Here is a 27,386-nt window from a genome sequence, read left to right as displayed (position 1 = left end):
AAGACGAATTTAAAATTCTTACATTTAATCACATTGTCTATTTTTATTTTACTTGTACTCTAATTGCAACAAGTTATTGCATATAAGGAACAAATAATCGAGTTTTAGTTTCAGTCGACCACCATTTTTTGCTGCACGCTCTGACGTAATTTCAAAAGAAAAACATCCTTTGCGATTTTTTTTTAAAATTAAAAGTCGATGTTATTTGCACGTATTTATATGCGACCAGCTCAAAAACTGATGCAAATTCACGATGGTCACACGTAATACGTGCAACCATTGATTCTTTTAAATTACATCTGTGGATTTATTTTTATTTAGATTTTAAAATGACGATAAAAAAAGTTATGTTCATTATGACCACATAATTGAATTTTAAAAATATAAGCTAATAATAAAAAAAGAGTTAATGCATTTGCACTAACTTAATTTATTTTGTATTGTTTATCTATTGGTATTTTTTCCCCCAAATCTAATATTACTTTATGAATGTGTTTTTAAAATCATCATTATATAGCTACAAATAAAGCATTACTGCGGTCACATGATTGTTGGATTCATTGGAAAGTTTCTTTCACTCTAAAAGTAGGACTCTATTGCCTCCTGAACAAATTTATTCAATGAATTTAGTTGGTGTTTAAAATTCCCTCAAAATGCATTTGTAAGGCTTCTGTCATGGGTAAAGAAAATGCATGCATGCTAATAGTGAAAATAATGAAAAAAAGGTGCATGTGTATTTGGCTTGGACCGGAAACGATGTTTCAAGTGTGCAAAACACAGAGTTGAAAGCCTTTTCTTTTTTTTCTTTTACACATACTGATTTTTTTTCACAACTTCAAAACCTGCAATTTTCTTTTCTTGCAAATGACATTTCTTACACTTTCATGCAGATATTTTAATTGAAAAAAGCACATGTATATGCAACTACATGATTTGAATTTTGATTAAAAAAACTCCAGTCTGTGTTTTTATGGTACTGTTTTGTGTATGTATTTTTAAAAAAATGTATTAGAACCTTGTAGCCTATAGCTACTTGAATTTGTGTGCATGTGTTAGCATTTGTTATTTTATTAAACACTAAAAGTTACCTCTCAGTGTTAAAACTTCTTTTTTTTCGTAGTATTCTCATTTTTGCAATTTCATTCTTTCTATTTTTTTGTTTTTACCTGATCAAAACTAAATACAACTAACAAAAGATAGATATATCTTTTTCCACACTTTTGTAGGACCTTAGTGGAGTTTTACATTTAATTATTTTTGTCTACAACCACAGTTCTATAACTCTTTACATCATTTTCACAGATATTTCAACAGATAATTTTCCTTCTAACAAGTTTGCTATTTATAAATATGGAGTGTATAACAAACTCTTACACTTGCTCAAACTGGCTTAATGATTTGCACAGCATCTAAGTTAAGTATAAGTTTAAAAACCCCCTGGTCAAATCATTTTGCTGCCTTGACAATGTTGAGATGAACGTTAGCTATTTCAAAACTTTGTCTACTAAAGCGACTGACTTTTTTTTCTTCTCTGTGTTAAAGTGTCTGATGAAGAACAGCCTTTGGCTTTCGTTCCTGGTAAGTCTTATGACTCTTTGTCAATATCTGTGTTCTTGGTTGTTAAAGAATCGTAGCATACCCACAACATTGTTTTTAGCCCCAGTAATGTGTTTCTGAACAAATTGTTTTAGGAGTCGACAGAGGTGTCAAAGCTTTTTCTTTCAATTTGGGATCAGACAGCAGCCACGGATCTGCCAAAAGAGCCACCAGGACGTCAGTAAAGCGCGTTTCCATCTGCAAGAATCCCTCAACACAAAAGACCACTGCCAGCAAACCGTTCCACTCGCTGAGTAATAATTCTGGGACATACATGAAGGAGAAACTTCACAGGAGTTCAGCTGTGCCAGCAGAGTATATCCTTCCCCAGTCTCCTCACACTGTCTGTCCCGTGTCACAGGTAAACCATAGAGAAATACTTGCATAAAGAAAATCACTAGAAAGTAGTAAATATATCTGTTCATGCAGAAAGTTATTTCTACTTAAGAACTCAAAAACAAGCATTCAAAAAAAGAAATAGAAGCTAAAAAAACTAATTGTTTGATAGAAGTGCTTGAAATGTTTTGTTATACACTTCAATAATACACGTTTTTTTACTTCTAAACAAATGGTTTGTATTTTTTGTAGATTTGTGTACCTGATTGTAGTTCATTTGGATTACAGTGATAAAACTTTAGTGTAATAAGTCGACATTTTTCATTTTAGATCAGAATAAGAACAAAATGAGAATATGATGTATAGAATATGATTTTTTTTTTTTAAACGTTTTTTTCGTTATAACGAGATCCAGTATCTTATTAAAATGAGAAAACTAAGTTTGTTTTCTCGTTATAACAAAAGCAACTTTTGGGGAGTGTTTTCTTCTACTGTTTTTGTTGTTGACCACAAAATAAAGAGACTTAAATCAGGTAAAGTCTCGCCATCTCCGTGCGGGAAAGAGAGAGAGGTTCTTCATTATCTTGTTATGACTGGAAAACGATTTAAAAAAACGTGGGGCTGGCCGTTTTTAGCTTCTGTAGATTTGTGCTGATTAGAGAAAAACTTGGAAAGGTGAAGAAAAGTTAAAACAACTTAAAACATAAAAAAATATCTTTAATGTTTGAAATCTTTGAAAGTATCAAATCGTTTGGATTGGTAATCCAGGAGATTATTTTTCTCCGATTCTGTTAATTTACATTACTTTACCAAAACAGTGTACTTTCATTTTAACTTCCAGTGACTTTTTAATTTCTGTTTTACTCAGATGATGCCTGAAAGTAACAAAGCTAAGAACGACATCTCTTTGAAGGACCTTTGTCCTGAAGATAAAAGGAGAATTGCCAATCTCATTGAGGAATTAGCCAGGTAAGCAGCAACATGTCTGAAATCTATCAAATCTTTGTAGCTGTCGAAGAATATTGAAAAAAACAAGCAAAGCATTAGAGTTAGTTTAAAAAAGAAAGAATTTGGAAAGATAAAAAGTAATATTGATTTTTCTGCGATCTTCAGAAGCAGCCTCTTGTTGTTTTTCAGGAAATAAAACAACAGCTGTTTTGCTTGTGTAAAAATGAACAATTTTGTGAAAAGTTTTGTGAAATCAGTTTTACAAAACTGAAAGTTTAGAAAATAAATAATTATTTATCATTATTTAATCAAATGATAAACTTCCAGCTCAGAATTGAATTCTTCTGTATTTTTGCAGGGATACTAAGCTGTCTTAAACATTACAAGTCTGTATGTTTTCATCCCTGATAAATTGGGCCTAATCTACACCTCCTTTTACTCCGACTGTTCCTGTTCCATAGAGTTAGCGAGGAAAAGGAAGAGTCGGTGCAGCGGCTGAAAGATGAGCAAGGGAATTGTGAACGGAAGATCCAGCAGCTGGAGCAGCAGAACCTGATCATAGCCCAGGAGAGGGAGAGTATCCTTTCAAGGAAATAATCTCAGGAGTATCTTTAAATCCCTCTCCATCATCATTTTAAAAGTGTTCCTAGTGGTCTTTTAATTATGATTATGCCATTTTTGGCCAAGATAAAAATAAAAACAGCTGCATTTTTATTCCCTCCCCTAATTCACTACAATTTGAATAAAGAAACACTCAGAAATATGATGTTTAAACTTAATTTTCTTTATTTGTGTCCTCCATCAACAGAAAAATGCTACAAGAACTTGTTAAAAACACCAAAAACACAATTTTCATTTGAGTGGTGAAAGTGTGACTTGGATAAAGCTCATTCATCTATGGAAAAAAGTTCATTGACTCCTCAAAAGTTATTGTAAAATACCTTGTAAAAATTAAAGTACTTAGTACTATACTAGTATAGTTATGAAGGATATTAAGAAAAACATGCAACCTGTTGATGGAGGTTTGTGAGATTTTTTTGACCCATTTCTGTTAAGTACAGTTCAAACGTGTAAATAATTTAAACACAAAAGACTTTGTTTGCTGTTTTCGAGGGACGTCTGCAGGGGGCAGTGTTGTCCCACGTGAAGCCGTTCTCACCCTTCGGGCCAGACCTGTCAATCTGACACAAAAGCAAAGAAACGGATGCATTTAAATGATTCCACGCTTGCTTCAGTCGTTCCTTGCAAGTACTTGTAGCTTATCCACCGCTGTGTACAGAATCAATTTCATGGTTGGAGCCGTGGCTCGGACCATCTGAGTCATCTTTCTGTCTAAAGATGAATTTTGATATTAACTGAGGGAACCATGGTATTTGCTTTCATCTCTGCTTTTTTTCCCCTCTAACCTTTCCTGACTGTTAAATGTTGAACAGAACATCTTTCTGTTGTGTGGAATGAGATCAGATGGGTCACCAGCTGAATCTTTATTGCCTCGTACCAGGCAAGTGTGAATGTTGCGATAGGAAAATGAACTGGTCATACGAGAAGCTAAAGCTGAAGCCTCGTGGTACGAAATATGAAAAGTAATTGCCACTGCTCAAAAGTTTCTGAACTGGCTGTAGAGGCAGAACATTTTCGAGAAAAAAAAAAAAGAAGCAAAACTCCATTAAAGACCCTTTGGCTTGGAGACTTGGCATTAATGGCAAACTTTTGAAACTCCATTAAAAAAGGTATTTGTGAGCAAAATGTGTTCATATCCAAGCACCCCGGGGTGGGAGAGAATAACACATCGTCTTTTAAAGTGTGCAAGAGTCATGAAAGCTCTTCTTAGGGAGAAGGTTCTGGCACTTCTTGGAAAGGTTAAGGAGACACCAAAGGCAAATGCACAGAGTGAGAGTCTTGTCAAGTCTAATTCCATTACGCTTCAGCTTATCTTATCTAACCGACACTCAGGGTTGTCTGTAGTATAAAGAATGTCGGACTATACATCTGCCCCAAGCCACCACGGATGAGGAAGAAAAGCACCCTTGATATTTGGAATATTCGTTTGGCATTTGCAGCTGACTGACATATTGGACTAAATTTGTTCTGGAGATAGGAAGGCTGTTTTTTTTCTTTCTTTTTACTTAGAGGCATGTTTGCATGTTGGACAGTCTCATGGAAAAATGTACGAAAGGATCTGGTTGAGCTCAGTCTCAACAAATGAGTCCTAATGTCATGAACCTAGAGATGAGAGCTGGGTATCGCCAATGATTTTCAGAATCGATTCAATTTACCAGAGCCTGGAATGATTCTATTCTGTTTTTTATTTTTTTTTATTCTTTTGATCCTCATTTTAATTCAATTCAATTTTGGGTTTACACGTTTAGACACATTTGTTTAAAAATGTGTTTGGAAATCCATTAATAATCTGTATATATATGTTTTGAAGATTCAGTTCACATATTGTAAAATATGTTAGTGAAATTATGATGAGATTGAGATCACATGGATTCTCCATCAATTTTTCTGCTTCTCCTGGAGGTTGTTTCAGTTTGTCCACTAGGTGGCAGTCGAGCTATAGCTTTACACCTTATTCCAAAAGAAGAAGTAAGTATGAACAGCGAAAGTGTGTTTCAGATCACAAATGGTTACTTTAAAAGAAGAGTTTGGAAAATTCATTCCTGTTTATTTTATAAAAAAGTTCATTTCGTCAGGAATGTATGTTTAGGTTGACGTAGCGTTAGCATTAGTCATCCTATGGGAAATCTATCTATACGTTAGCATCAAGCTAGTAGACTTTATCATGATTCGTTAGGTCGATCTCTACTTTATGAATTGATTATTGATTTATAAAGCTTAAATCAATTCAGATCGATTAATTGTATATTTGATCAACATAGCCCCACTGAAAACAATAGATGTTTATAAAGAATAATGTAAATTATGAACAATAGATTTACTTAAAGTACATTTTTAAACAGAAACGAATGACAGACTGATGTCTTTTTCAAACCTATGTACTCAGACTGCACACTGACGTTACTTATTTACTCTAATTATCAGTTTTATTTGAAACCTCTAATTTGCACAACTGAAATTTTATAAAAGTATTCTGCAAGAAACTGCAGTATTTGTTCAGGAAAGAGTGTTCAATAGGAATTCTGTGTAAACAGATTCCTGCTGATTGAATAGTTCTGTGTCTCTAGCCTGTAACATTTCAATTATAATCATGAATCTTGAAGGTGCCTGACAATTCTCCTGCTCAGAATTGGTTTTCAGAAGGAAGGAGTCAGGTTATGTTTTTTCATCGTTGGACTGACACTCACAAACCTCCCCCAGACCGAATTCTTCAGATTCATTTGTACAGTTGCAATTCTGCGACCTCCCCCCTTCTCAAATCCTGCCATTTCTCCCTCGCACACTTTGATAGACTCCCGGCACATTCACACACATCAGTCTCCGCCCCCATTCCCCTCGCATCCCCGCTCGGGGTCAATCTGTTTGGCACAGCGTGCTAAAGCAGGCTTTAAAATATTCCCCCCTCCTGTGCAAATTTGTTCCACCTTGAAGTGGATTTCATTATTTCATTTGAGCCCCGGCCTGACAGGGAAGTGAATCATTTTGACGGGCCCCGTCTGAAAGCTCTTCAGTCCAAGCCCTTGATTCGGAGTATTTTTGGAGCAAAGGGGGAGGAGTAAGTCATTGTCGACACTCTGCAGCTCCGATGTAAAGGGGTTTGCCAATTGCTTTGCCCCCATTGGCTTATGTCCAAGGCTGTTAAGGAAGCACGTTTAGTGTAGTGACAGCCTGAGAGGTGGGATCTTATCAGTGTTGCAGCACTCAGATTACCTAGCACTAGCTGTCCGGGGACGGTTACCTTGTCAACACATAATCATGTTGCTTTCATGTGTGCTTTGTGATGCTGCAGGCTGCTGGCTTTCATGGCATAGATAAACATTATCAAAGTATTTTTGATTGCCATTCCCATTATGTCCACCTTCTAATAGCATTACCCCCCCACCGGAGCTTTGTATCAAATCTTGGTCCGAGGTGCAGCTTGAGAGCATATTCAGTTTATCCCCTTTAAGATCCATCATGCTGCATAAGCAGACCTCCCAGTGCAGTTTACATGACGCGATGCCCTTGTGATGTCCTTAGGTTTTCCATATAGAACTGCATACATGGAGATCAGTGCAGGCAAAGAGGGAGTCTGAGTTAGACGGAGGGTTGTTCAATTATAAATTCAGCTGGGCCAGGGTTTCAAATATCAAAATTTAACTAGGCCACCTATACTGATTGGTTGGTACAACAGGGTAATAACAAAATGTCAACCTTTTAACAAAAGAAAAGGTGGGATGGAAAAGGGTTGTTTGTTTGCTTTGGGAACCGTTAAGTCTGCAAAAGGTGACAGTGGTTCAAAAATCAGACATGCAGATTTTTGGCCAAGTGAAAATGATGCTTGCTGATTTTTATCTGCATCTGCAAGACTTTTAATTTATTTAGACCAATAAACAAACCAATGTGATCCTGAAAACTACTAACCTATCCAAAAAATGGGTGAAGCCACAATTCAAAAAGACTTACTTTTTCAATCTTTTTAGAGCAATATTACTTTAAGGCAATTCTCAACAATTCAATTTGATGTTTGAAAGCTAAGTTTAGCACAAAGTACAGATATGTGTAAATGTGCATGGAAATATAGATCTTTAAATTATAATTTTCAACTTAGATGGACGTTTCACTTTTTTTCCTGAGCTGTGCACTCTCCAGCTGAAACCATGCAAATAATGTCTGGCAGAACTCCACATAACATACTGTATGCAGTTGTGAACACAGATTAGAACATAAAAATGCACTGGGTTCTTGCTAAGTGTTCCCAGTGAGCAAATATTTTGTTGTGGATAATGCTCCAATAAAAAATGTATTTATTTATTTTTTAGCATATTCTTGTGGATTTTTTTCTGATGATGGAGGACATTTATAAAGAAAACTTAGCTTAAAATTGTATTTCTGTTATTTAAATCTTAGTAAGACAAAAAATCCTACGGAGAAAATATGCCGTGTGGGTCACAAGCTGTGACCTGCTCCATTCTGATCCATACACTTGCAGACGACAGATCCATGTATGTCTTCATTTTCCTCATCTGAACTGGCATCTGGCTGAAAACTCTACATCTGTATAGCTCCAAATATTGCTCAGTATTTTTGTTGCACCAGTTATATTAGGTTGGGATTGTGAGAGGCTGTAAGCTAGTGGGAGAGCGTGTAAACAGAGAGCTCTCAGTCCAAAACAATGTCACAGATTTTTTTTTTAATTTTTGGCTTAAAACTGTATAATCATAATTAAAATATAACTGGCAATGGTTTGAAAACAGATCAAAAGACAATTGGAAGTTGGTGGATATGCTTTTATTGTGAAGGTTAAAATGGAAAAACTTTCTTTTGGGCAGAATATTGTTGATTACCGGTTCACAGACCGTAGTGTGGCCATATTTTGAAATTATTATTTTTTTTTAGATGATATATATTTGAAAAGGTGAACAAAGCACCAAGAATTGTATCATTCTTTTCATTGATTGTGCTCTGGGTCACTCAGGATGGTGTCATATGTGGCCTTTGGAATATCCTTTGTTCAATCAAAGCCCTTGCAGCGTTAAAGAATGCAAGGTTTAACTACCCAAGTACTCTCTAATGTGGTGTTCTGTCAACTATTTTTTTCAATAACAATCTACTTTGAACTTTGATTTTCTCTTTAAATGAGAGTTGTTTTTTTTTTTTTTTGAATGGATGCTGTGAAAGTTATCAGCTGCAAGAGCAGGACCCCATCATAAAAAGATGGGGCCTGGAGGAGCTGGCTTTACTGTCATCTTGTGTGGGGAGAAGTGTGTGTACGACTTGCTTGGTGCGGCGCTTGTTTTATTGTTGTTTTTGTGTTTACGGTGCAGGTGGGGAATTTGCACACAGATTTAGCTGTTTTTGTGTGTGTTGCACCAGGAAATCAAACCATGTTTGATAGTTGAACGTGCGCCGACGCGTCCGTGTGCACTCTCTCCATTCTCGCGCTCATTATCTTTGTGTGTGTTTGTGTTGTGTGGGGCTGCCACTGTCATTAGTGGGCTCCTGAGGCGCAGCAGTAGTCTCGCTCCAGATTAGTTGTCCCACAGCTGCCAGCTCTCTGTCTGGCGAGCAGCCTGGCGTGGCACAACCCACGTCAGCTCGACACAGCTCTGCTCGACCCAGATGGCGAAAATGCTCCGTGCCACAAGATTTTTGATATTTTGCTGGACCCTTTGTTTTGCAGAATTGCTGCTCTCACCATTTTCCTGATCCTGTTTGTTCTCAATGGATAAAAGGAGACTTTCATTTCGATTGTCAGCCTAAAGCCACAATTTACCCCTTTTAATGTCACAACAGAAGCTTTTCTTTGACGAAACACATTTCCTTCTCAGTAGAGTTGGGTACTAAAATCCTAGTTCAAACGTATCCTCATGGATCACTTCTGATAGATCTACAAAGAATAAATTATTCTAACTGCAAAGACCTTTTCTGATATTGTTTTATTTAAACTATTGTCCATATTTCTGCTTTCTGAGTTCCTTAACTCTGGGTCTTCCAGGCCTACAGCGACAGTACAGAGAGTGTCAGGAGTTGCTTGGGCTCTACCAACAATATCTTTCTCAGCAACAAGCACAGCTCAACCAGTCCATTGCCCAGCTCAGCCAACCCGCTCCACCCAGTGGGGTAAGTTTTAAAGGAAAGCTTTGATTGTCATATACCAATTTATACAAGATAGCTAAAGTCCAGATCATTTCAATAACGCCAAATGATTTCACTTGTGTTTTAACTATTAGCCATTATCTGCTCCTCATGTTCCAAACAGGAAGTATCCGCTGGTTCCTAGAATCCCATTGACTTGTATAGAGAAATAAAAAAACATTACTCAGTCATTGTATTTGTTAAAACAACCATTCTTGCTCAGCTAATTTTTATTTTCCTTGCTAATCCTAATTTTTTTCATGATATTTTTTCCTTTATATCAAGTTATAAACTCACCAATTTGATGCCTCGTTAAAAGAATGTTGTCTCACATTGACAGATTCTCGCTTTAAGTGATAGGGTTTGAGAACTTCCAACAAGCTCACTCCTCATTGGTGAGAGTGGTTGCCATAGAAACGATGACTCAGACTGACTCCCACCAATCACTTCTTACTAACGTCGTCAGGCTCCTACATGGTGTGACTGAATTGACTATTTCGTTGGAGCTGGGTGACATCACACTCAGTCGGTCCAGTTCTCTTATACAGTCAATTCTTTTGACTCTCACGACTCTGTGGGGTCAAATTTTGACAAGAAAGAGACAAACATGAAAACTTTTTTGTATTGTAAAGCAAAGAGGAGTTACTAGCTGCTATAAAGACATGGAGACAGAAGGAAATGGTCAAACAAAAAAACCTGGTACTAAAATGCCAAAAAACACTACAACGTTCCATGTACAAACCTCAAACTCTTTCACTGTGACGTCAGATGTAAGACTGGCTTTAGTGAGATGACTTTACAACTTTATTGTCCAGCAAGCAGCTCTAAATAATGTGTGTTTGCCTGCTCTCTGAGCATCAACAAATCAGTCTCCACCGCTGCAAGGTGGGCTTTTCTCTGTATCTTTATTCCATAATGTTCTTAACCTTGGTCTAACTGCCACTCATGCTCAGCTTAAACCTGTCCTCTCTGATCCCGTGGCAGCTGTCCAGTTTTGAAAGATGATTTGCAGGCCTTTATCTGGTGCCATGTCCGCAGCAGCCGCTCTGCGGTGAAGGCAGCTTGTGCGCTGCATCAGTGTGCTGCATCTGAGCGTCCAGGCGCTGGCTGTTTGCATAAGCTGTGCTCTGGCAGCACTTGGAAACTCAACAGCTCTTGCAAACAAATGGGGAGCTTTTACAGTGCATAACGCCATTCGCAAATTAGATTTGTAAACGAGTCCTAATGTCGTATTGGTAAATTCCACTTTTGTTGCCTTGTTGTAAATGAAAGTTTTATGGAGCAGTTTGTTTTGGCCGAAAAACCCCGTCAGGTTTTCAGAGGCTTCCTAAATTGGCCAAATGCACTCGCAGCGACTTTGTTCTCCGTCCAGGTGCTCGGCAGCGAGGAAGCCCCCGGCAGGACATCGGCGAGCAGAGCTAATGGCTCAGCCTTTGATGGCTCCTACCTCGGCCTCGCCGCCACCGGAGCACGTCGGACTCAGGTTTACAGGAGCGGCGATACGAGAAGACGAGCTGCACACAAGTCGAGATGCTCCCCCTCTCCTTCCTGTTGTAGCGAGCTAAGCCCCTCTGATGAGCTAGCCAAGCAGCATGGCAGTCGGAGGGGGTGCAGGGAGCCACACACATGCCACAGATGCCAGGGCTGCCAAGGCAGTTGTCATGGCACAAGCTGTGGAACACAGCAATGGAAAAGTGACCGCAGCCCGGACATGTTTAGCCAACGGGGGTGTGACAGGTACAGTGCTCAAAATGCTACACTTTCCTCATTTTTTTTACTTCTGTAAAGCAGGAAAACATTGAGCATTAAGGAGGAAACATTTGCACGCAGGTCACACAACGGGAGTAAAATGGACTCTCTAACCAGGCCTTCCCTGGGTCATGAGGACTGGGAGAAGAAGAGGCACCAGCTGCTGATTCAGAAGATGCAGCTGGAATCGGAGAGGGAGAAGCTGCAGGCACGGCTGGCTGAGCAGGAGGAGAGGCTGAACAGACAGAGCGAGCAGCTAAAACAGTCTTTCCTTGATCACAGCAGGTAGAATTAAGAAACCCAACTCACTTACCATCTTTCCAACTCCATCGTTTTTACTTACAGTTATCCCCTGCCCTTCTATGTACTTTGGGAATGTCTGTCATTGCAGAATCCCACTTTTATTCCCCCTTTCTCATTCATTTTTTTTGTTAGAATTCAACAACATACTCAAGCTGAGCTCAGCAGCTCAAACACTAGAAATGGAGCACCAGAGCCGGAGGGTCTTTCCTGCCAAGATTTGTCCTCCAGGTAAACCAAGTAACAGCTTTAGTCAGTCACACACAACACACACATCAAACAAACAAACTCCACCACACATACAACGCTGCAGTCACACACGAGAAAGCCGGCTTCAAATATTTGCCTGTGGTCTGCAGGGTGTGTAAAGATGCAGAAGCACATCCTGAAGGACAAAGTCTGCATGAAAAACACTCTCAAAGCCTACCGGTGTCCTCAGCCAGTGGAAATGGTAAATATGCAGTATTTGGATCATTTACGTGCTCATATTTTTATGAAGAGGAGCGTGTAATCTCAGACTATATCACACTATCCTGTCCAGAGCTTTATCTTTCTGAGACAGCTCTTTCTTTAGCAATTTCTACAAAAAATGTCCCTTGCTGCAAAACTGCTTCTGGTCAAAAACACGATCTTCTGTGTTAACAGCCGACTCATCAGAACGGTCTCAAAGAGACATGGCCACTTCTCCAGCCAAGCCTCCTGAAGATCTGAGGAAGCCCGTCTTGGCTTCTGAAAACCACAAAAGCTCGGAACCAAGGTGAGCAAATATGAATTCAACAATGTATTTAATATTGTAATTGATGTTGGCTCATCAGTGAGGAAGAGCTTTAGATTTTGCTGCTTAGTATAAAATGGAAAAAAAATGAGTTTTTCACAAGAATACAGTTTGAATTTCAAGACTCGGCAAACTACACATTGTGGACAAATATTTGTAAGTCCATAAAATGCATGTTTGAGTCTGAAACTCTCACTTAATGAATCCTTATTTATAATTAAAAATGTAAGACTTACTACAATAAAAATGCAGTTTTTAACATGTTCTCATGGAATTTTTCTGATTATGGAAGACATGAATTAGGAAAATTACATTACATAAAAAACATTTGGATCCATGTATCTCTTTGTTTTCCTTTTCTGAGCTGGCATCCTGCTGTGATGTTAGGTTGGATCTTGGGAGGGGTTGTAAGCCAGCAGGAGGGCGTGTAATGGGGGCAGTTGGGATGGTAGGGGTAGCCCCATGCCGCCATTACTGCCCACAACTCAGAGGCAAATTGAACTATTACTGCTCTGCGGAAACTATATCCTAGAAATCTACACCGTTTTTCTTAAAATAGCATAATTATGATTTAAAAAGACCAGTGGGACTTAAAGGATGCTAAAAAGCTATTTCCTAATAAACATTACATGCTCTCCTAAAGACTTGACAATAAGCTGTTTTAACATAACAGCAGAAAAGCAATAGCTAACATTAATAATGTATTTGCTGCTTCTAGTGTCATTTTTGAGATGCAACAGGAAAATATAGGAGATACAGTTAGGTCTTGGGTTTGTTTGTGAACTCTCCTTTTGTTTTCACGAAATCTGTACAATTTTGATTCACACAAAAGAATAAAATACATTTAATTTTTTTTTTTCATTTTTTAACGCGGTTCCAAAGCCTGGCTAAATACTGCCAACTTTTCTTAGTCTGGCTAACTTTTGGAGTGGAGAAAAGCTAAATGAAGCTTTTTACAGGGCTAGCTGGTGCTGTGGCCAGCCTGTCAGGAGACGTGCTGTGTTCCATTAGTTGGCCTAGCAGGGATCCTGCAGCAGGTGTAATTGAACAGACTTGGATGCACGCTCTGGCCCTCCTTTCCTTTCTCTCTCTCTCTCTTTCTCTCTCTCTCTCGCTGCCACAGTAATGAGACAGAGAAAGCAGGGGAGAGGTCTTAAAAGTGTGTTTGAGGGGAGAAAACATTGGATAAAGTGAAAAATGGGAAGAGAAGAGAGTTAAATCACAGCCAGTAATGGAAATGGCCAGAAAGACATAAAGAGGTGGAGAGCGTCAGGCCGTAGTCCCAGTCACTTAATGGGAATTAACCCCAGCTCCTGTGTTTTTTACTGAGTGAGAGCACATGTGCACTTTCCTATGAGTGTGCAAGGACTTTTCAGTTTTTAGAGGGAATTGATCATTGACGATTAGTAACCCCTTTTTCCTGTACAACTGTGTAAATCTTTGCTGATTTGTGTCTCTGAGCTTCAAGTCTATAACAGCTGGGTCACACTGGATGCGAAAGCACTGCAAAGCGGCGAGGAATGGAGGCCACTTCCATTCAACGCCCAGTTAACCTATAGTGTGGTTCACACCAGGCACGGAGCGCCGCGGTCCTCCACGGAAGGCTCACGCTGTGCATCAGATCGTTTTGGCGACTGGTCTGTTTTGTGTGCAATCCGGCTCAATTCTGGCAAATGGTTACACCAAGAAACATGAGAAAATCTGGTTTATTTTAAAAATATAAGAATTCTTTCACAATAAAACACAGCGATTGACAAATGCAGTCACACTTTTGTGTCTAAACAGACTGTAGAGATGAAAATAATCCTACAATCCCAACACACACACACAAAACAGACACATGCACACTTCTCTCAAGGCCTACTAACTACTAGCTTCTTCTTAGCAGAAACATGGGATAATATTTCTAGGTTATTAATTTACCCATGATGGCAAAAACCAAAAAAAATGCGCGTCTGATGTTAATTGCAACCGATGTTTTTATGTATTTACGAGTACAAGCAACTCTGTGCTAATGTAGCACACCGGCGACTATTGATGATGTCATCGAGTGGGAGCAATACCCAAATTTGAAGACACAGGCTATGTCTGAACTCCTTCTCTACGCACTATACGGGGCATTCCCCATTTTCTAGTGCTGTCGGAATCTACAATTCCAAAATCGAGTGCACAAGAAATTTCTCAGAAGTCTTTGCGAAAAACCAGTGTGTATTGATGCTCACTACACTAGACCACAATGCATTATCGTTGAACAATTTTTGTGAAATAAAATTGTTTAAATATAATTTTCTAACAAACTATCAACATTTTCATCATCGGAACACAGTGGATTCATAAATAAACGTTATACAATATAAAATTATTGGATATAAAATATCTAATAATTAATTAGATTTTCACTTTGAGAAATCAGTGACGTAATATCCACTGTTAAAAAAAAAAAAAGTAATGAGCATATTGTCCAAATTGTTTTTAAAATCCAGGGCACTAGATGGTCATGCACTATATAGTTTTTTAGTGGTTGGGGATTGGGGTGGGAATTTCCATAAATCTTTGTTTAGAGGGCGAAATGTAAGAATACAGATTTAGCCATAGAATTTATAAAGTGAAGGGAGAGCGACAGTCTCTGGTTTGTGTTGAGGACGTACACTGACAGTCGGTCTTCTGTTTATTTCAGTGCAATGGCTGGAAAACTTGAGCTGTGTTGATCTAAATCAGCATTAAAATTGCTAAAATATGTCTCCAGATATCAAATGATCTATAGGACCAGAAGAGGGAAGTCAGGATTCTCTTTCATCAACTGAATTCAATTGGACTCGATTCACCACATTTTCTGAGGTCATGTGAGCTTCTGAAATCTTTCAGGAAGATCACTTGTTTTGTTTTGGAGAAGTTGTGTGGAAGAAAACTGATGACGTGAAGTCTTGTGACTCTTGCAGCTAAACAATAATAACCATGAACTCTTTTGTTCAGCTCGTTGCTTACCTTAACCCACCTTGTGGTTACCTAGTGAACTGACCTGGCTCCAGGTACTTTGGTTTCAAACCAACCTCAGTGAAGAAAGGAAACTTTAGCTGATTGGCTTTTATTTAAGAAAAAGTAGAAACTTTTTATTACTTTATGACTTTATTCTGTGCTTTTCTCATCAAACTTCCCTCATCCAGTCATCTGATCTTAGCCGTTTTAATAAAGATGCAAATTGCAAAACCAAAGCTGGGATTTAACATTAAGTAACGTTCCTAATCTTTTCATGAATCTTGGTCTACTTGATAATGAGACATTTTCAGCACAACCCAACACATCTCATCTCCATCTATCCTGCCACTGCCCGCCTGCTATTGATTGCTTTGCAAATTGTTATTCTCAATATGTGTAGTAGTGTATTTTTATGATTTTTTTTTTTTTAATAAATGTTTGGGCTGCAGATGAAAGGCAACACATGGGGTGGACTGCTATTAAAAAAAACAGGAGGATCCACATAAGCAATGAAAGTTATGAGTGTGGAGGAGCCGCTAAGCAGTGTATGTAGAGGAGTTCTGTGGCCTTAAGGAGCTGCAAAAGAGACACTCGCTATCGATGGCGTTTTTATTGGACTCCGCGGGTCAGGTCTGTATGTGCTCAAACATTTAAAGAGCTATTTGAAAGCACGCTAGCACTTATTTTCCGTTCCACTTAGCACGACTTTTAAAAAAAAAAAAAAAAAATTCACATCAAGGTGAAATACCGTCCAAGTCCAATTTCTGTGGCGTTCCCTGTGGGTTCTTATTGTTGTATTGACTGGCACAGGAGAGAGGATTACTCTACCGTAGATGGCTCGGCCTCTCCAGACGCCCTCCATATGACCCGCTATTAAAGGTTAGAAACATCTTTCGAACCTTGACAGAAACTTGAGCCACTTTTACTACTGTCCATTTCATTTCCTTATATGCATTTAGTAGTAAAACGGATTTACCATGGTGTCTGTTGGGAGGTATTAATATCCTGCAGCAATTCACTTTTATGGAACTTTTATGCAAGCCGGATCCCAAACGGGAAGTTCCTCGTCCCACACTCTGCGCTCCTCTCAATATCCGTTTGCATTTCTGTCTCTTTTGTCTTCTCTCTCCATCCTGCCCAAACTGTACCCCCACTCCACCCACCCCACCCTTGTTATAGATTGTGACCGCCGGTAAGTGATGCATTATTCATTACTGGCATGTCGTTTGTTGATGGATGGCTGTTTGAGAGGCCTGTCCGTTAAATAAATCAACAAATAAAAATGCAAATTCTCACATTTCGAGCCGAAGCAACTGGGCCCCGAGTTCCTCCCCCCCGCGTTCCTCTCCATCCACAAAGCACCACTCATTTCCAGTCTCTCTCATACAAACAGACAAACACCCATCATTCTTTTTCTGAGTCTTTCTCCCTCGTTTTTGCCTCTGCCGTTGACAGGCAGCAGACCAAATGAGGAAGACAGATTTACTTATTTCAGATTCCGCCAGTTTTTTTTTTTCTTTTTCTCCCATCAGTTATCATCCCTCAGTTCACTTAACTCTTATTTGCTTCCCCCTCCCTCCTACTCAAACATGTGCATATATTAATTCATGTTGCTAAAGTGAAATGCATGCTGTTAAAGCGCTGCAGCTGCTGATGCCTCGAGTTAGTTGGAATAAACATGACATATCAAGGTCTATATGTACGTGTGGAGGAACACAAATTCCACCTGATTGGAAGTTCCAGCGGTGCGTCTGTCTGCTGACCACCCGCATGCATATCAACAAGTGCATCCCAAAGATCGCCTTTACCTCAGAGAGCTGTGTGCAGAGCAGCACGATGCAAATCGATGAGGCTTTAAACGAGCAGAGAATTATGTTAGCAACATCAGTGGAGCGTGCTTTAAAGAATTCATGTTTTGTATCTGGAATGGCTGTCGTTCGACTGTGTATACACTGAATAATTTATCAAGCCCGCCAGACTGAGGGATTGAATCTCTATTAGCTTAATCTCCCCCGTTTTGGTTTATTTATTTCACTGCACACTCACTCATTCCTATTCTAGGGGAAAATCACCAGGTTCTTCCCCCTTATTCACAAACATCTGCAAGGAGCTGGCTTAAATAAATAAATAATAATAATTTAAAAATGTTGTTTTCATGCAGATGCTCCTGTGGTTTTGACTTGTTCATTGTGCTTGCCGAAACTCAAGAAGCACTTTTGGCAAGAAAAGGGTTTGTTCACACCAAAGTATTTTAACTTTGTCGATGTTTGAAGTCATTGTGTTTGTGGGAGTCTGTGTTTCTATCATCCATTCAAACTTTTAGCTCCTTTGTAAAGCCTTTGTTTTTTTTTTTCAATTTGAATTTAGAATGAGGAAAAAAATGCTTTTGTTAAAAACCACCAAAAATACAACTGATGGTTGTTTTTTTTTTTCTTTTCTTTTTTTTTTATATATATATAATCGATTTACAAAATGCAAAGTGAACAAGCAAAAGAAAAGTCAAAATCAAACCAAACTTTGGAATTATTACTTTTTGCCTTCAAATAAGCATCAAATTTTCTAGATAAATGTTACAAGGTCAGAGATTTTACAATATTATATTCAGGTTCGGGATAAGCTGAAAGTGAAGAAGATATTCAGGTTTTTGATCAACCATTGATACTGAACAGGTACTAATGTTCATCAATGTCACACAGAGGTTGAAACCTAGCCAAACAGCTGTGTGGGATGGTTACACCGGGTGAAGAACAGCCAAAGTCTGCCACTGTGAGGTTGAGTGGGACAGTTTTATGTAGGGTGTATATTGGAAAGAGTCTGACGATACAATACGATATGCATGTATGTATCTCAAGACAATTCCAGATACATTTTTTTTTTTACCTTTTTTTTATTGTGATGTAGAACAAACTTTATCTGAATATTAAAACACCTTTCACATATATACCGTATTTTATCTACTACGTATCACAAACGTATCAGCATCTACTGCTGTCAGCTGACAGAAACACAGAAGAAGAAGTTACGTTCAAGACAAACGTTCCTGATAATCTAATAATTCTCCTCACGGATGTTATGATGTTCTTCTCATTTGCATCAAGACATTATTATTATTGTTTTTATTTTTCTCTTCCTGGGCTAATGTAGGACAACAAGCCATTAAACTGGGTTATAAACAGACAGAAGAGCAGCTAAAAACTGTCATTTAGATGCAGCTCCTGCAGGCTAGAAGGTAACGATCGAAGTAAGAAAAAGACAAAAAACTGCTGTCCCGAACCCAGAATAGAGAGATGATTATAGATGTTTTTGTGGAGTTTTTTTAAAACAAATAACTTGAGCTCTCAACATCATCCGTATCTTTTGTGTATTTTAAACGAGATAAACAACCAAAGCCTCCATCATGTAGCGATGAGGCTAAAAACTTCAGACAGCTTCTCCAATGGGAGTGTCTAGTTTATGAACACATTTTTGGACAAGCATTGAGCGTTAAATTAGACGCACATCAAAAGATTCAGCGGACTCGAATTTGACGCATGAATCGCATTTGATGTCAAATGCAACGTTACGTCAGGCTTGTTGAATTTGTTCATAAATGTTGGACTATTCTCTTAAAAGTGCGACTTATACTCCGGAGTCTCTTATATATGTTTTTTTCTTCTTCATTATGCATTTTTTGGCTACTGCGACTTATACTCCGGTGCGACTTATAGTCCGGAAAATACGGTAATTGTAGCTCTTCGGGGTGCACGCTCAGTGCGTGACTGCATGCTTCGTGTCTGGTCTCATTCGTTCCTCACGAAGCATCTAAATTCATGTTTCTGTACGGTACCAGTACAGAAACTTGGCACCATGATTCGGTTCACTACTCATCCTTAGTTAAAACTGAGTGAATGTGTCTCATAGTTCACATCGGGTTCACAATCTATCACAAGCTGATTCTTTCAAGATCTTGTTCTGTTTTGGTTGCGGTGTAGAGCTGCTCAATGAGCCTCAGTGTGGTGTGCTGCCAATTAGCGGTTGGGGTTTAAGTGGAAAATAAAAGCAAGACACTGAACTACATTTTTACTCATACTAATTAAATATCGTCTTGACAGCATGTAATAATGATACAAGTATTTCCAAATAAAGTATTGCAATATTTCCCTGAATCAATAGTTTTTGCATCCCTAGTTTCATGTCGTCGTAAGCACAGCAACAAGACACATATTAGTTCTACTGCGAAGCAGACTGGAGTGTCAAGAAGTTCCAACTCTTTCAAAGAACCCCTAAGAAACATTGAGGATTGTAGATGGCGTGGTTGGCTGGAAAAGGTCATCCAGCAGAGACATCAAGCTTATTATCCACCTGTTCAGTAGATGTTCACCAGTGCCACCAGCTCAGAACAATTGGTCGATACTGATACAGGCTGATACCTACAATTACTATTAATAATGTGCAAATTTAAAAAAAATGTCACAATAAAACTTTTCTTTGTGCAGGTTGGATTTGTCGATGGGTGAACTATTGGAAATGTTTAGTCCAGTTTCTGAGAAGTCCAAGCCAAGTGCTCGAAGAACCAAACCACCACGTCACAGGTCAAGGGTTGCTGGTCCACAGCCAGTCTTCCATGCTGCTGTTGGGCCTCGTCTTCAACATTTTCATCAAGATCTTGAAGAAAGCCGAATATTAGAAGATATTTTTTTCATTTGCTAACAAATGAGGAATTAAATTGCCTTAAAATATGTCATTTGTCTTTTTAAATTATTTTTTTATTAAAAATATTGAGTGTGATTATGTTTTGTTTTTGAAATGGACTATTTTTTAGTTTTTACAAAAAAGAAAATTTAATAAAATATACATTTTATTAACTTTTTTTCCAAGAGTTTGTGTCACTATGGGGTACTGATTGACTCATAACATAAATGAAGGCTAATTCTCATCACTCACATTTAATTTGGAGCCAAATCGTGAAAAAATTGCATCAATTTGGTGAGTTCCTGTGAACAAAATCCATATGATGATATATTTTTGCTTCACCTGCATCACAAAGAGCTCTGTTCCCGTGTGAGTGTGTTTTTCAAAACGACCGACTCTCAAAATTAGGCGGCCTATGCACCAGCAGAACAAAATAAATCATGCACTGATAAATCATCCATAATCACGACAGCACACGGGATCATTTATTCTAGACTGTGCTTTATTATTGGGCTAAGCTGAGACGCATCATTCATTTAAAATTACAAAAGATGAGTCCAGGGGACCGGAGAATGTTGCAGTCTGGAGACAGAGGGGTGGGAGCCTAAAGCGCACTGCCCAATCAGAAGCTCAGCTCATCAGGATCCTGGCAAAGCCAAATATGCAACATTCATCTCCCCACTCTCCATCTGTGCTGAAACTGGGAATTACAGTAGAGTTCCAGAATACTTTAAAAAACCAAACCATGGAAATAGTGAGTCGAGCAAACACAACAGAGCTTTAGAAAATCAAATCACACCAGCGCTAAAGAAAGTGACGCTTCTCCTTTGGATGAAAGGCCACAGACTTCAGTGAAATTTACTCTTTGGAGGGTGAATACGATGAACAAGATCGGAGCTCTGTCAACTGTTTCAAAACAAAAATGGCAGGATGATTTTATTTGATGCCACCCGTCAATCACCTTTTATTTAAAAAAAAATGTTTTTCGTAAAACATTGGCAGAGAATCCCTGTAACCTTTAGGCATGCCTACTGTTGTGATCCAGACTGAACAGTAGATGTAACCCCCCCATTTCCACTGCATTGGTTTCAAAATGGACACAAACGTTAATTAAATTGATCAGATTCAAAGTGTTTTTTAAGATATTAACAAATCTTTTTGTTGCTAAACAGAAATCGCATGAGTTTGTAATTACAATATACATAAGGCTTTAGTGTTGTACTGCATTGTTGCGAGTAGTTTACCAGTGAAAGGACAAGAATTCCAGTGATTTAGAAGTGCTGTGATCTAAAAAAAATACTCCAGCACACACTCGAGATGTGTGGTAAAATAATAGAGCTCAGATCTTGAATCAAACGGCACAAATAAATAGAAACACAAATAAATAATAAATAGCTGACGGATCAAAATGTGTCTCTGACATCACTTTGTCACTTTTCGCCCCTTTCCATCGTCAAAGAAGTGCTGAAGGCGTGGTCCTGCCCAGAAGAACCAAGGTCATTTGTGGACCACGTTGGTAGCTCATGCATGTCGTATAAAAACTATTTGGTCACGCACCAACTCATAGAAAAATAATGCCATGAAAGCATGCATATCATGTCAGACATGACTTCTAAATAAATATCTAAAGAAATAAATGAATAGTACCCACTAAAATGTGTTCTTGTTTTTTTTTTTCTTTAAATATAAAAAAAGGTCAATGCGTGTCTAAGCTCTAACTGAGGTCAATGCTCTCCCTGACTGTATTCTGGATAAATGCCTTGGTCAGGTCCTACAGTTTGTACCGTATCCTAGCAACTATATACTTTTTTTTTGTACCTGGTTTTCATGAGCGTTATCACATTTTCATTCATAGATATATATAATTTTTTTAGTATTTAAAGTACTTTTTTTTCTTTTTTTGTAATCCAGTCCTTGTAGATAGAAGTAAAAGTCCTATAAAATATGCAAACCTATGTACAGAGGAAAACAGAGCAAAAAAAGGAAACAATTTACAGTATATTCATCCCTTGATGTATTTATATATATATTTATATATTTATATTCAAACTTTTGCTCCATCCTGTTCTTGTTTTTCGAACCCCCACTTTTTGTTTTTTTTCTTTTTCCATGTAAACTTGCAGCTTCGGAGCAAATGAGGATGAGGTGCCTGGCGTTCTAGTTCCCACGGTTGTCGTGCTCCAGCTTATCCTTCCCACCCCCCAACATGAAAACACTGGTAGAAGACACGGGCTCGAACAAACGGCGAGGAAAAAGAAAAAACTGTGTGGACGCCTTTCCGTCCTGGCCTCGGAGCGGACAGAAAGGACACCCGGCCGTGGACCAGACGTGTGACATTTAGCATGTTATTGTTAGGTAAGTTGGGTTCAGGTGGACGTGCTGGGGGGGCGGCGGCGGGGAGTTTTGTTTTAATTCACTGCCCGTGTTGGTCATCTGGCTTACACTGAATGCCACGCTCAGATTGCTATGTGACCCCGACACACAAACAGAGGCATCCTGGGATGTGTAGTTGTGGTCTTTAAGCCTCGCTGGATTTGGAAGGTAAATGTTAAATTATTCAAACTGCTAAAAAGGTTAGGCGCGGACACTGGGGAAACAGCATAATGAGCAGTTTATAGGAAAACTTGTAACAACACCCAACAGGAAGCATTGTCTTCCAAAGTGTCATATAGCCTTATAAATATTCATCCATATAAATATTCATTAAGTAATCTCCACCAGCTCAAAATGTGTTGAATGCAGAGTCCAATAAATCCAACTCTGTTGACCTTTTGCAGGTGGATAGTACGTTCTATTTTGGGGGATTGGGAGGAGAAACTGTAAGCTAAAGCAAAAGGAAGGCGGCTTCCTCGGTGCAACAGTTGCTGCTCTTAAGCTACGTTCACATTGCCCTCTGCAGTGTAGGTTCAGACAAACACTTCCATAGAAAAGTCAATGTAAAGGGGCGTTTCGGGCTTCAGTAATCAAAATTCTAATTTTCTCGCCTACCTATGCAAGTTTCTACAGCTGTTTTGGGGACCTATGGACAAAACAAGAGAGGTCTCTCTCTTAAGTAACGGAAGTGACAACCATTTGAACATTGATCTTGTGGGAGAAATTAAGAATTGCAGTTTGTGCCCAGCCAGAATTAAATGACTGCAAGGTCTAATCTGAATTACTTATCTACCCTATTGCTCCAATTGTAGGGGCATTTGAAGCTGTAGTGATGTCCAAAATTCTTTTTTTTTTTTTTTTTGCGACTTGCTTGGGGCTGGCTATAGTAATCCACATCAGGCTAGTGTTGTGGAAAATTCATTTCTTCATATAGGTGTGCTTTAACGCTCAGAAGTTTACATTTAAATGTAAGTAATGACTTTTTGTTTTTGCATGACTTTTAAAGTTAGAAAATTGATGTATTTTCTGGCAGCTACATGCTAATGTAGACGACTGTTGATGACATCATCAAAAAGTAGTGAGCATGGTGTCCGAATTGCTTTTAAAATCCAGGGCACTAGATAGTCCCACATTATAAAGTGTTTATAGTTGAGGATTAGGGTGGGAATTCAGACATAGCCTCAGTTTTTTTCTATATCTGTCCACTGAGAGGGATAAATGTAGGGATAGGGAAGCAATTCTTACTTGCACCAAGCCTCTTCTAACTGTAGGTGGCGAACATGAGCTAGCAAACAGTTGAAAAAGAAAATGAATCCCCTCTTTGCTGGTCAAGTGTGAACACACTCTTGAACGCGTGTAACACGCCCAGTCTGAACGTAGATATCCAGAGTTGCTTCAATTACAGTTTCAATTTTCGTTTCCTAGAGGATATTGGCCAGTATAACATTTAGAAGTGAATGCTTCCAGTTAGGTAGAAAGAGCAAAGGTGGATACGTTTTTGGTGAGCGGGAAACAAGTGCTCTCCAACATTTTTGTCACAGCTGTAAAAAACAAAAAAAAAAGTAAGAATGAAGGTTAAAAAGAGAAAAAAGCTCCACCGTATTCTGTATGAAACCATTCCAGCAGCAAAGCCTAACTAAGCTTTTCAGGGATGATAGTGCACAGCTTTGATCGATAGCACCTGTGCTAACAGCTTACCCAATGCCCACTTGAAGTGTCTACTGTGGTTCTGAACATGAATGCATGTGTGTATTAAACGACAACATCGGCCCAACAGTGTCTTGTGTTGGACGTGCAGTGGAGCTCTCTGCTGTGAAGTGATATGGATCTGGCTGCAGTTTTGACATCATAATAGCGCATTTGCTGCTCGCAGTAGTTCTTGTTTTTTATCTCTTTGATTTCGTAGAGCACAGTGCTGGATGGCAGATTCTGCAGGTGACAAGGCACACCCTGACATGGTGAGAGCCCATACGCTACATGCACTTTACTGAATGCAAAAAAGAGAGCAAGGGTTGTGAGACCTATTCGTTTTGGTTCAAGTTTCAAAGAGAAGTTTGTGTTTGGATGTGTACTTGTGTGTGTGTGTAAGCTGGAACGATATGCTTGGAATAGAAACGAAGATAATTGTCCTTTTCCTCTTAAAAAAAAAATACACATTTGGCCTGATTCTGTTGAAGCCTGCTACTAAAATGTGGCTTTTTCGCATTTTTGAGATCATATTTACACAATGTGTCTTCTCGCACGTTTCCCCTAACAACATTTCCTGTGCCAGCATACACCAGAGATAGGAATGCCTGCAGTTTTGGGAGCTGCCGGGTTTGCGATTCTAACCGAGCAGATCAACGTTTCAAACTTCCAGCTAAAATCTACAAAAAAAAAATAAAAAAAATGTACAGCTCAACGTAGTCGGTAGCCATTCTATATACAGACACACATATATAAAATATGTGCATATAAGTACATATATTTGTGATTAATATCTATTATCCATATATATTGTATATATGAATACATTTGCTTGAATGTTTGTTATACATATATATGTACTGCAAATATAAACAAGTTCATATATTTCAAACATTTCTGGTGTTTTTCTATCTATGAGGTTAGGATGTCAAGTTAAAAAAGATAAGGCTGTGATACGGAGCAGCCCCTCCCATGCACTTGCCATCCCTCCAGAGACAAAAAAGGGAAAAAACAAAAATAAAGACTTTAAGTAATTGTAAACTAGCGAAGTGAAAGACCTCATTTGGTCATCTGAAATAGTTCTGCCTGTATTCAAAAAGCATATCAGCAGTATGTACGTATTTATATATATATATATATATATATATATATATATATATATATACGTGTTGTATATATTTGAAATGTACATGTCTTTTTAATTGCTTCTCTCCAAGCAGTTAACAGCGACTGAAAGAGATGCAGTGGTCCAATTGTATTAGAGCTACAAGTCCTCAGCGATAAAAAGGTTTGGTCTTTTGGTCCCTAAAACAACTAAGGAATGACAGATAAGACTCCCTGGAGACCGTTGCTATGGCTCTCCTCGGCAACGGTATCCCCTGGAAACGGACAGGCACTCCAAGCTAAACATGGCCATCCCAAAATTTAAGCAAATCTGTGTCCTGCGAACACCTACTTGGGTCCTCTCTCCGAGAATGTGTTCCTTCTTGTATCAAGTCTTAGAAATTGGTCTTTAAAAGTGAATTGTCCAAAAGCTCACACCATCTTATGAAAAGATCCTCTGCGGCAGCTTTTTTTAGTTAGTTTTTTTTTTCTTTAAAGTTTGCTTTGTTCTTGCTGGATTTTTTTTTTGACATCCGTATTCCCTTACAGAGTTTGATATCGTTGGTCACTGTAATTAGGTTTAAAGGAGAATCTTTTACTTTTTTTCCCCCCTTTCGCCAGTGTTCAAGTAAAAGTTTTTTGTGGTCCAGAAAAAGGTAGCTGTCTTTCAAAGCGGGTGGGGTTTTAGTCGGGGGAAGGGGGTGTGTACATGATTGCAGAAGAAAAAGAAGTCCCGGGGCTGACGAGGCTCATCCAGCTGCTCTCTGAGTTCCATATGTTGGTACATCCAAAAAGGAGGCGCCCTTGACCCGGTCACTGCTCCCTCTGCGCTCTTTTTCTGAAGCAGCCTCTGTGGTCCAGATGTTGAGCTTGCACTCGGAGGTGGGTAGCAAATCTTCAACATTTGATTCAACGAAACCTAAGAAGACAAACCAAAATTAGAATAAATAAATAAAAAATACTTCAACTTCTGTTTTTTTCAGAAATTTTAGCCTATTTTTAAAAAATCAGAGAGGTTATTTCGAACCCAACTATATTTTTCTCTATCGTAAACATTTTTCTTTTAATTTTGCTTGTGCAAATTTTAATCAAAACCCAAATCCTGTCATTTTCTAGGACATATTTTCTGCAGAGCAGCAGGAGTTTGTTTACATTCTCTCCTGCTAGCTCACAACCCCAAGCTAACATTAGCGTAGCAAAAAAACGTCAAACAATGTCTGAGCTATGCAGGCGTACAGTTTTAAACCAGACGGAAGCTCAGACAAGGAAAACGAATAATAGATGTATGTTTCTGCAAGTGGGTGCATCAGAATTGGAGCGAAGCAGGCCAACTTTGGCCCCGCCCATTGCAGTTTTTGCATCCCAAACCTGAGCTTTTTCAATCCACAAGTTTTCCTCTGCTCCTGATCCATCACAATTTGAATAAAGAAATACTCAGAAATGCAGTTTTAAACTTAAATTCTTTCATATATTTCCTCCATTGTAAGAAAAATGCCACAAGAATATGTTAAAAACACCAGAAAGCAGATATTGATGAGTGTGAGTCTTTAAAACAAGATAACCATATTATTGCTTTTTGTTAAATTAAACTGCGCAGCAGTCGTCTCAGCTTGCAATACAATAATGAAACTATGATTTAAATGACAAAAAAATCTCCTTTTCTACTGTTTTTTCCTCTTTTCTTTGAACTTTTAGATTTGAAACAGCAGGACACTTGCCGTATCTCTAACTTCTTAGCAAGAACTAAAACTGCCAGTCGGAGATGATTTCTGTTGTGGCAGTCATGAATAAAAATCAGCTCAAACCTGGCTTCCTTCCACTGATGCTGCTGCAATCTTCAATGTAATTTAATTTTTTTCTCTTTAAGTCAAACTGTTCAGTATTTTTATTTTTTGATCAGATTTCTAATCAAAGCATTCCCACCTTTATGATATATAATCCTCAACTTTTTAAGAATTTGATCTCTAAAATGTCCCAAAAGTTCAAAAACTTGTGTGAAGCATAAGAGTTGACAGTTTTATTCTTATCAAAAGTAAAAGAGAAGTGCCTCATTTTGCTGCTTTTTGGATGCATTCGGCGGCGGCGGCGGCATTCTGCCTGCAGTGATTTGCCTCGGGACACGGTCTGGTATGGC

At 38.6% G+C, this 27,386-nt stretch overlaps 2 protein-coding genes across 12 annotated transcripts in view; one reads left to right on the top strand and one right to left on the bottom strand.

Moving 5' to 3' along the window:
- The window catches only part of kiaa1328 (KIAA1328 ortholog), a 25,595-nt gene extending 507 nt beyond the window's left edge, over positions 1-25,088 (top strand). The window contains exons 2-14 of one of the 4 annotated variants that reach the window (XR_002919101.2): positions 1,543-1,578; positions 1,692-1,957; positions 2,801-2,901; positions 3,342-3,457; positions 9,479-9,603; positions 10,991-11,355; positions 11,449-11,652; positions 11,803-11,898; positions 12,027-12,118; positions 12,313-12,424; positions 22,213-22,444; positions 24,369-24,420; positions 24,735-25,088. Coding sequence is in view for 3 of the 4 variants with exons in the window: in XM_024270928.2 (XP_024126696.1) it covers positions 1,543-1,578; positions 1,692-1,957; positions 2,801-2,901; positions 3,342-3,457; positions 9,479-9,603; positions 10,991-11,355; positions 11,449-11,652; positions 11,803-11,898; positions 12,027-12,118; positions 12,313-12,424; positions 19,894-20,107 (1,727 nt within the window). In the remaining variant the exon portion in view is untranslated. Of the gene's footprint in view, positions 1-1,542; positions 1,579-1,691; positions 1,958-2,800; positions 2,902-3,341; positions 3,458-9,478; positions 9,604-10,990; positions 11,356-11,448; positions 11,653-11,802; positions 11,899-12,026; positions 12,119-12,312; positions 12,425-19,893; positions 20,137-22,212; positions 22,445-24,368 lie in introns of those variants that run through there. The other 3 variants (XM_024270929.2, XM_024270928.2, XM_024270930.1) reach the window with 3 other exon arrangements.
- The window catches only part of celf4 (CUGBP, Elav-like family member 4), a 117,677-nt gene continuing 110,861 nt past the window's right edge, over positions 20,571-27,386 (bottom strand). For all 8 annotated transcript variants that reach the window (XM_024270936.2, XM_024270937.2, XM_024270934.2 and 5 more), the window contains exon 14: positions 20,571-26,171. The gene's annotated coding sequence lies outside the window, so the exon portion shown is untranslated. The remainder of the gene's footprint in view (positions 26,172-27,386) is intronic.

This window comes from Oryzias melastigma, linkage group LG5, assembly GCF_002922805.2.
Source record: "Oryzias melastigma strain HK-1 linkage group LG5, ASM292280v2, whole genome shotgun sequence".
Lineage (NCBI taxonomy): Eukaryota > Metazoa > Chordata > Actinopteri > Beloniformes > Adrianichthyidae > Oryzias > Oryzias melastigma.
Note: the sequence above shows the minus strand (reverse complement) of the source record. Positions and strands in the feature narration are given on the sequence as shown.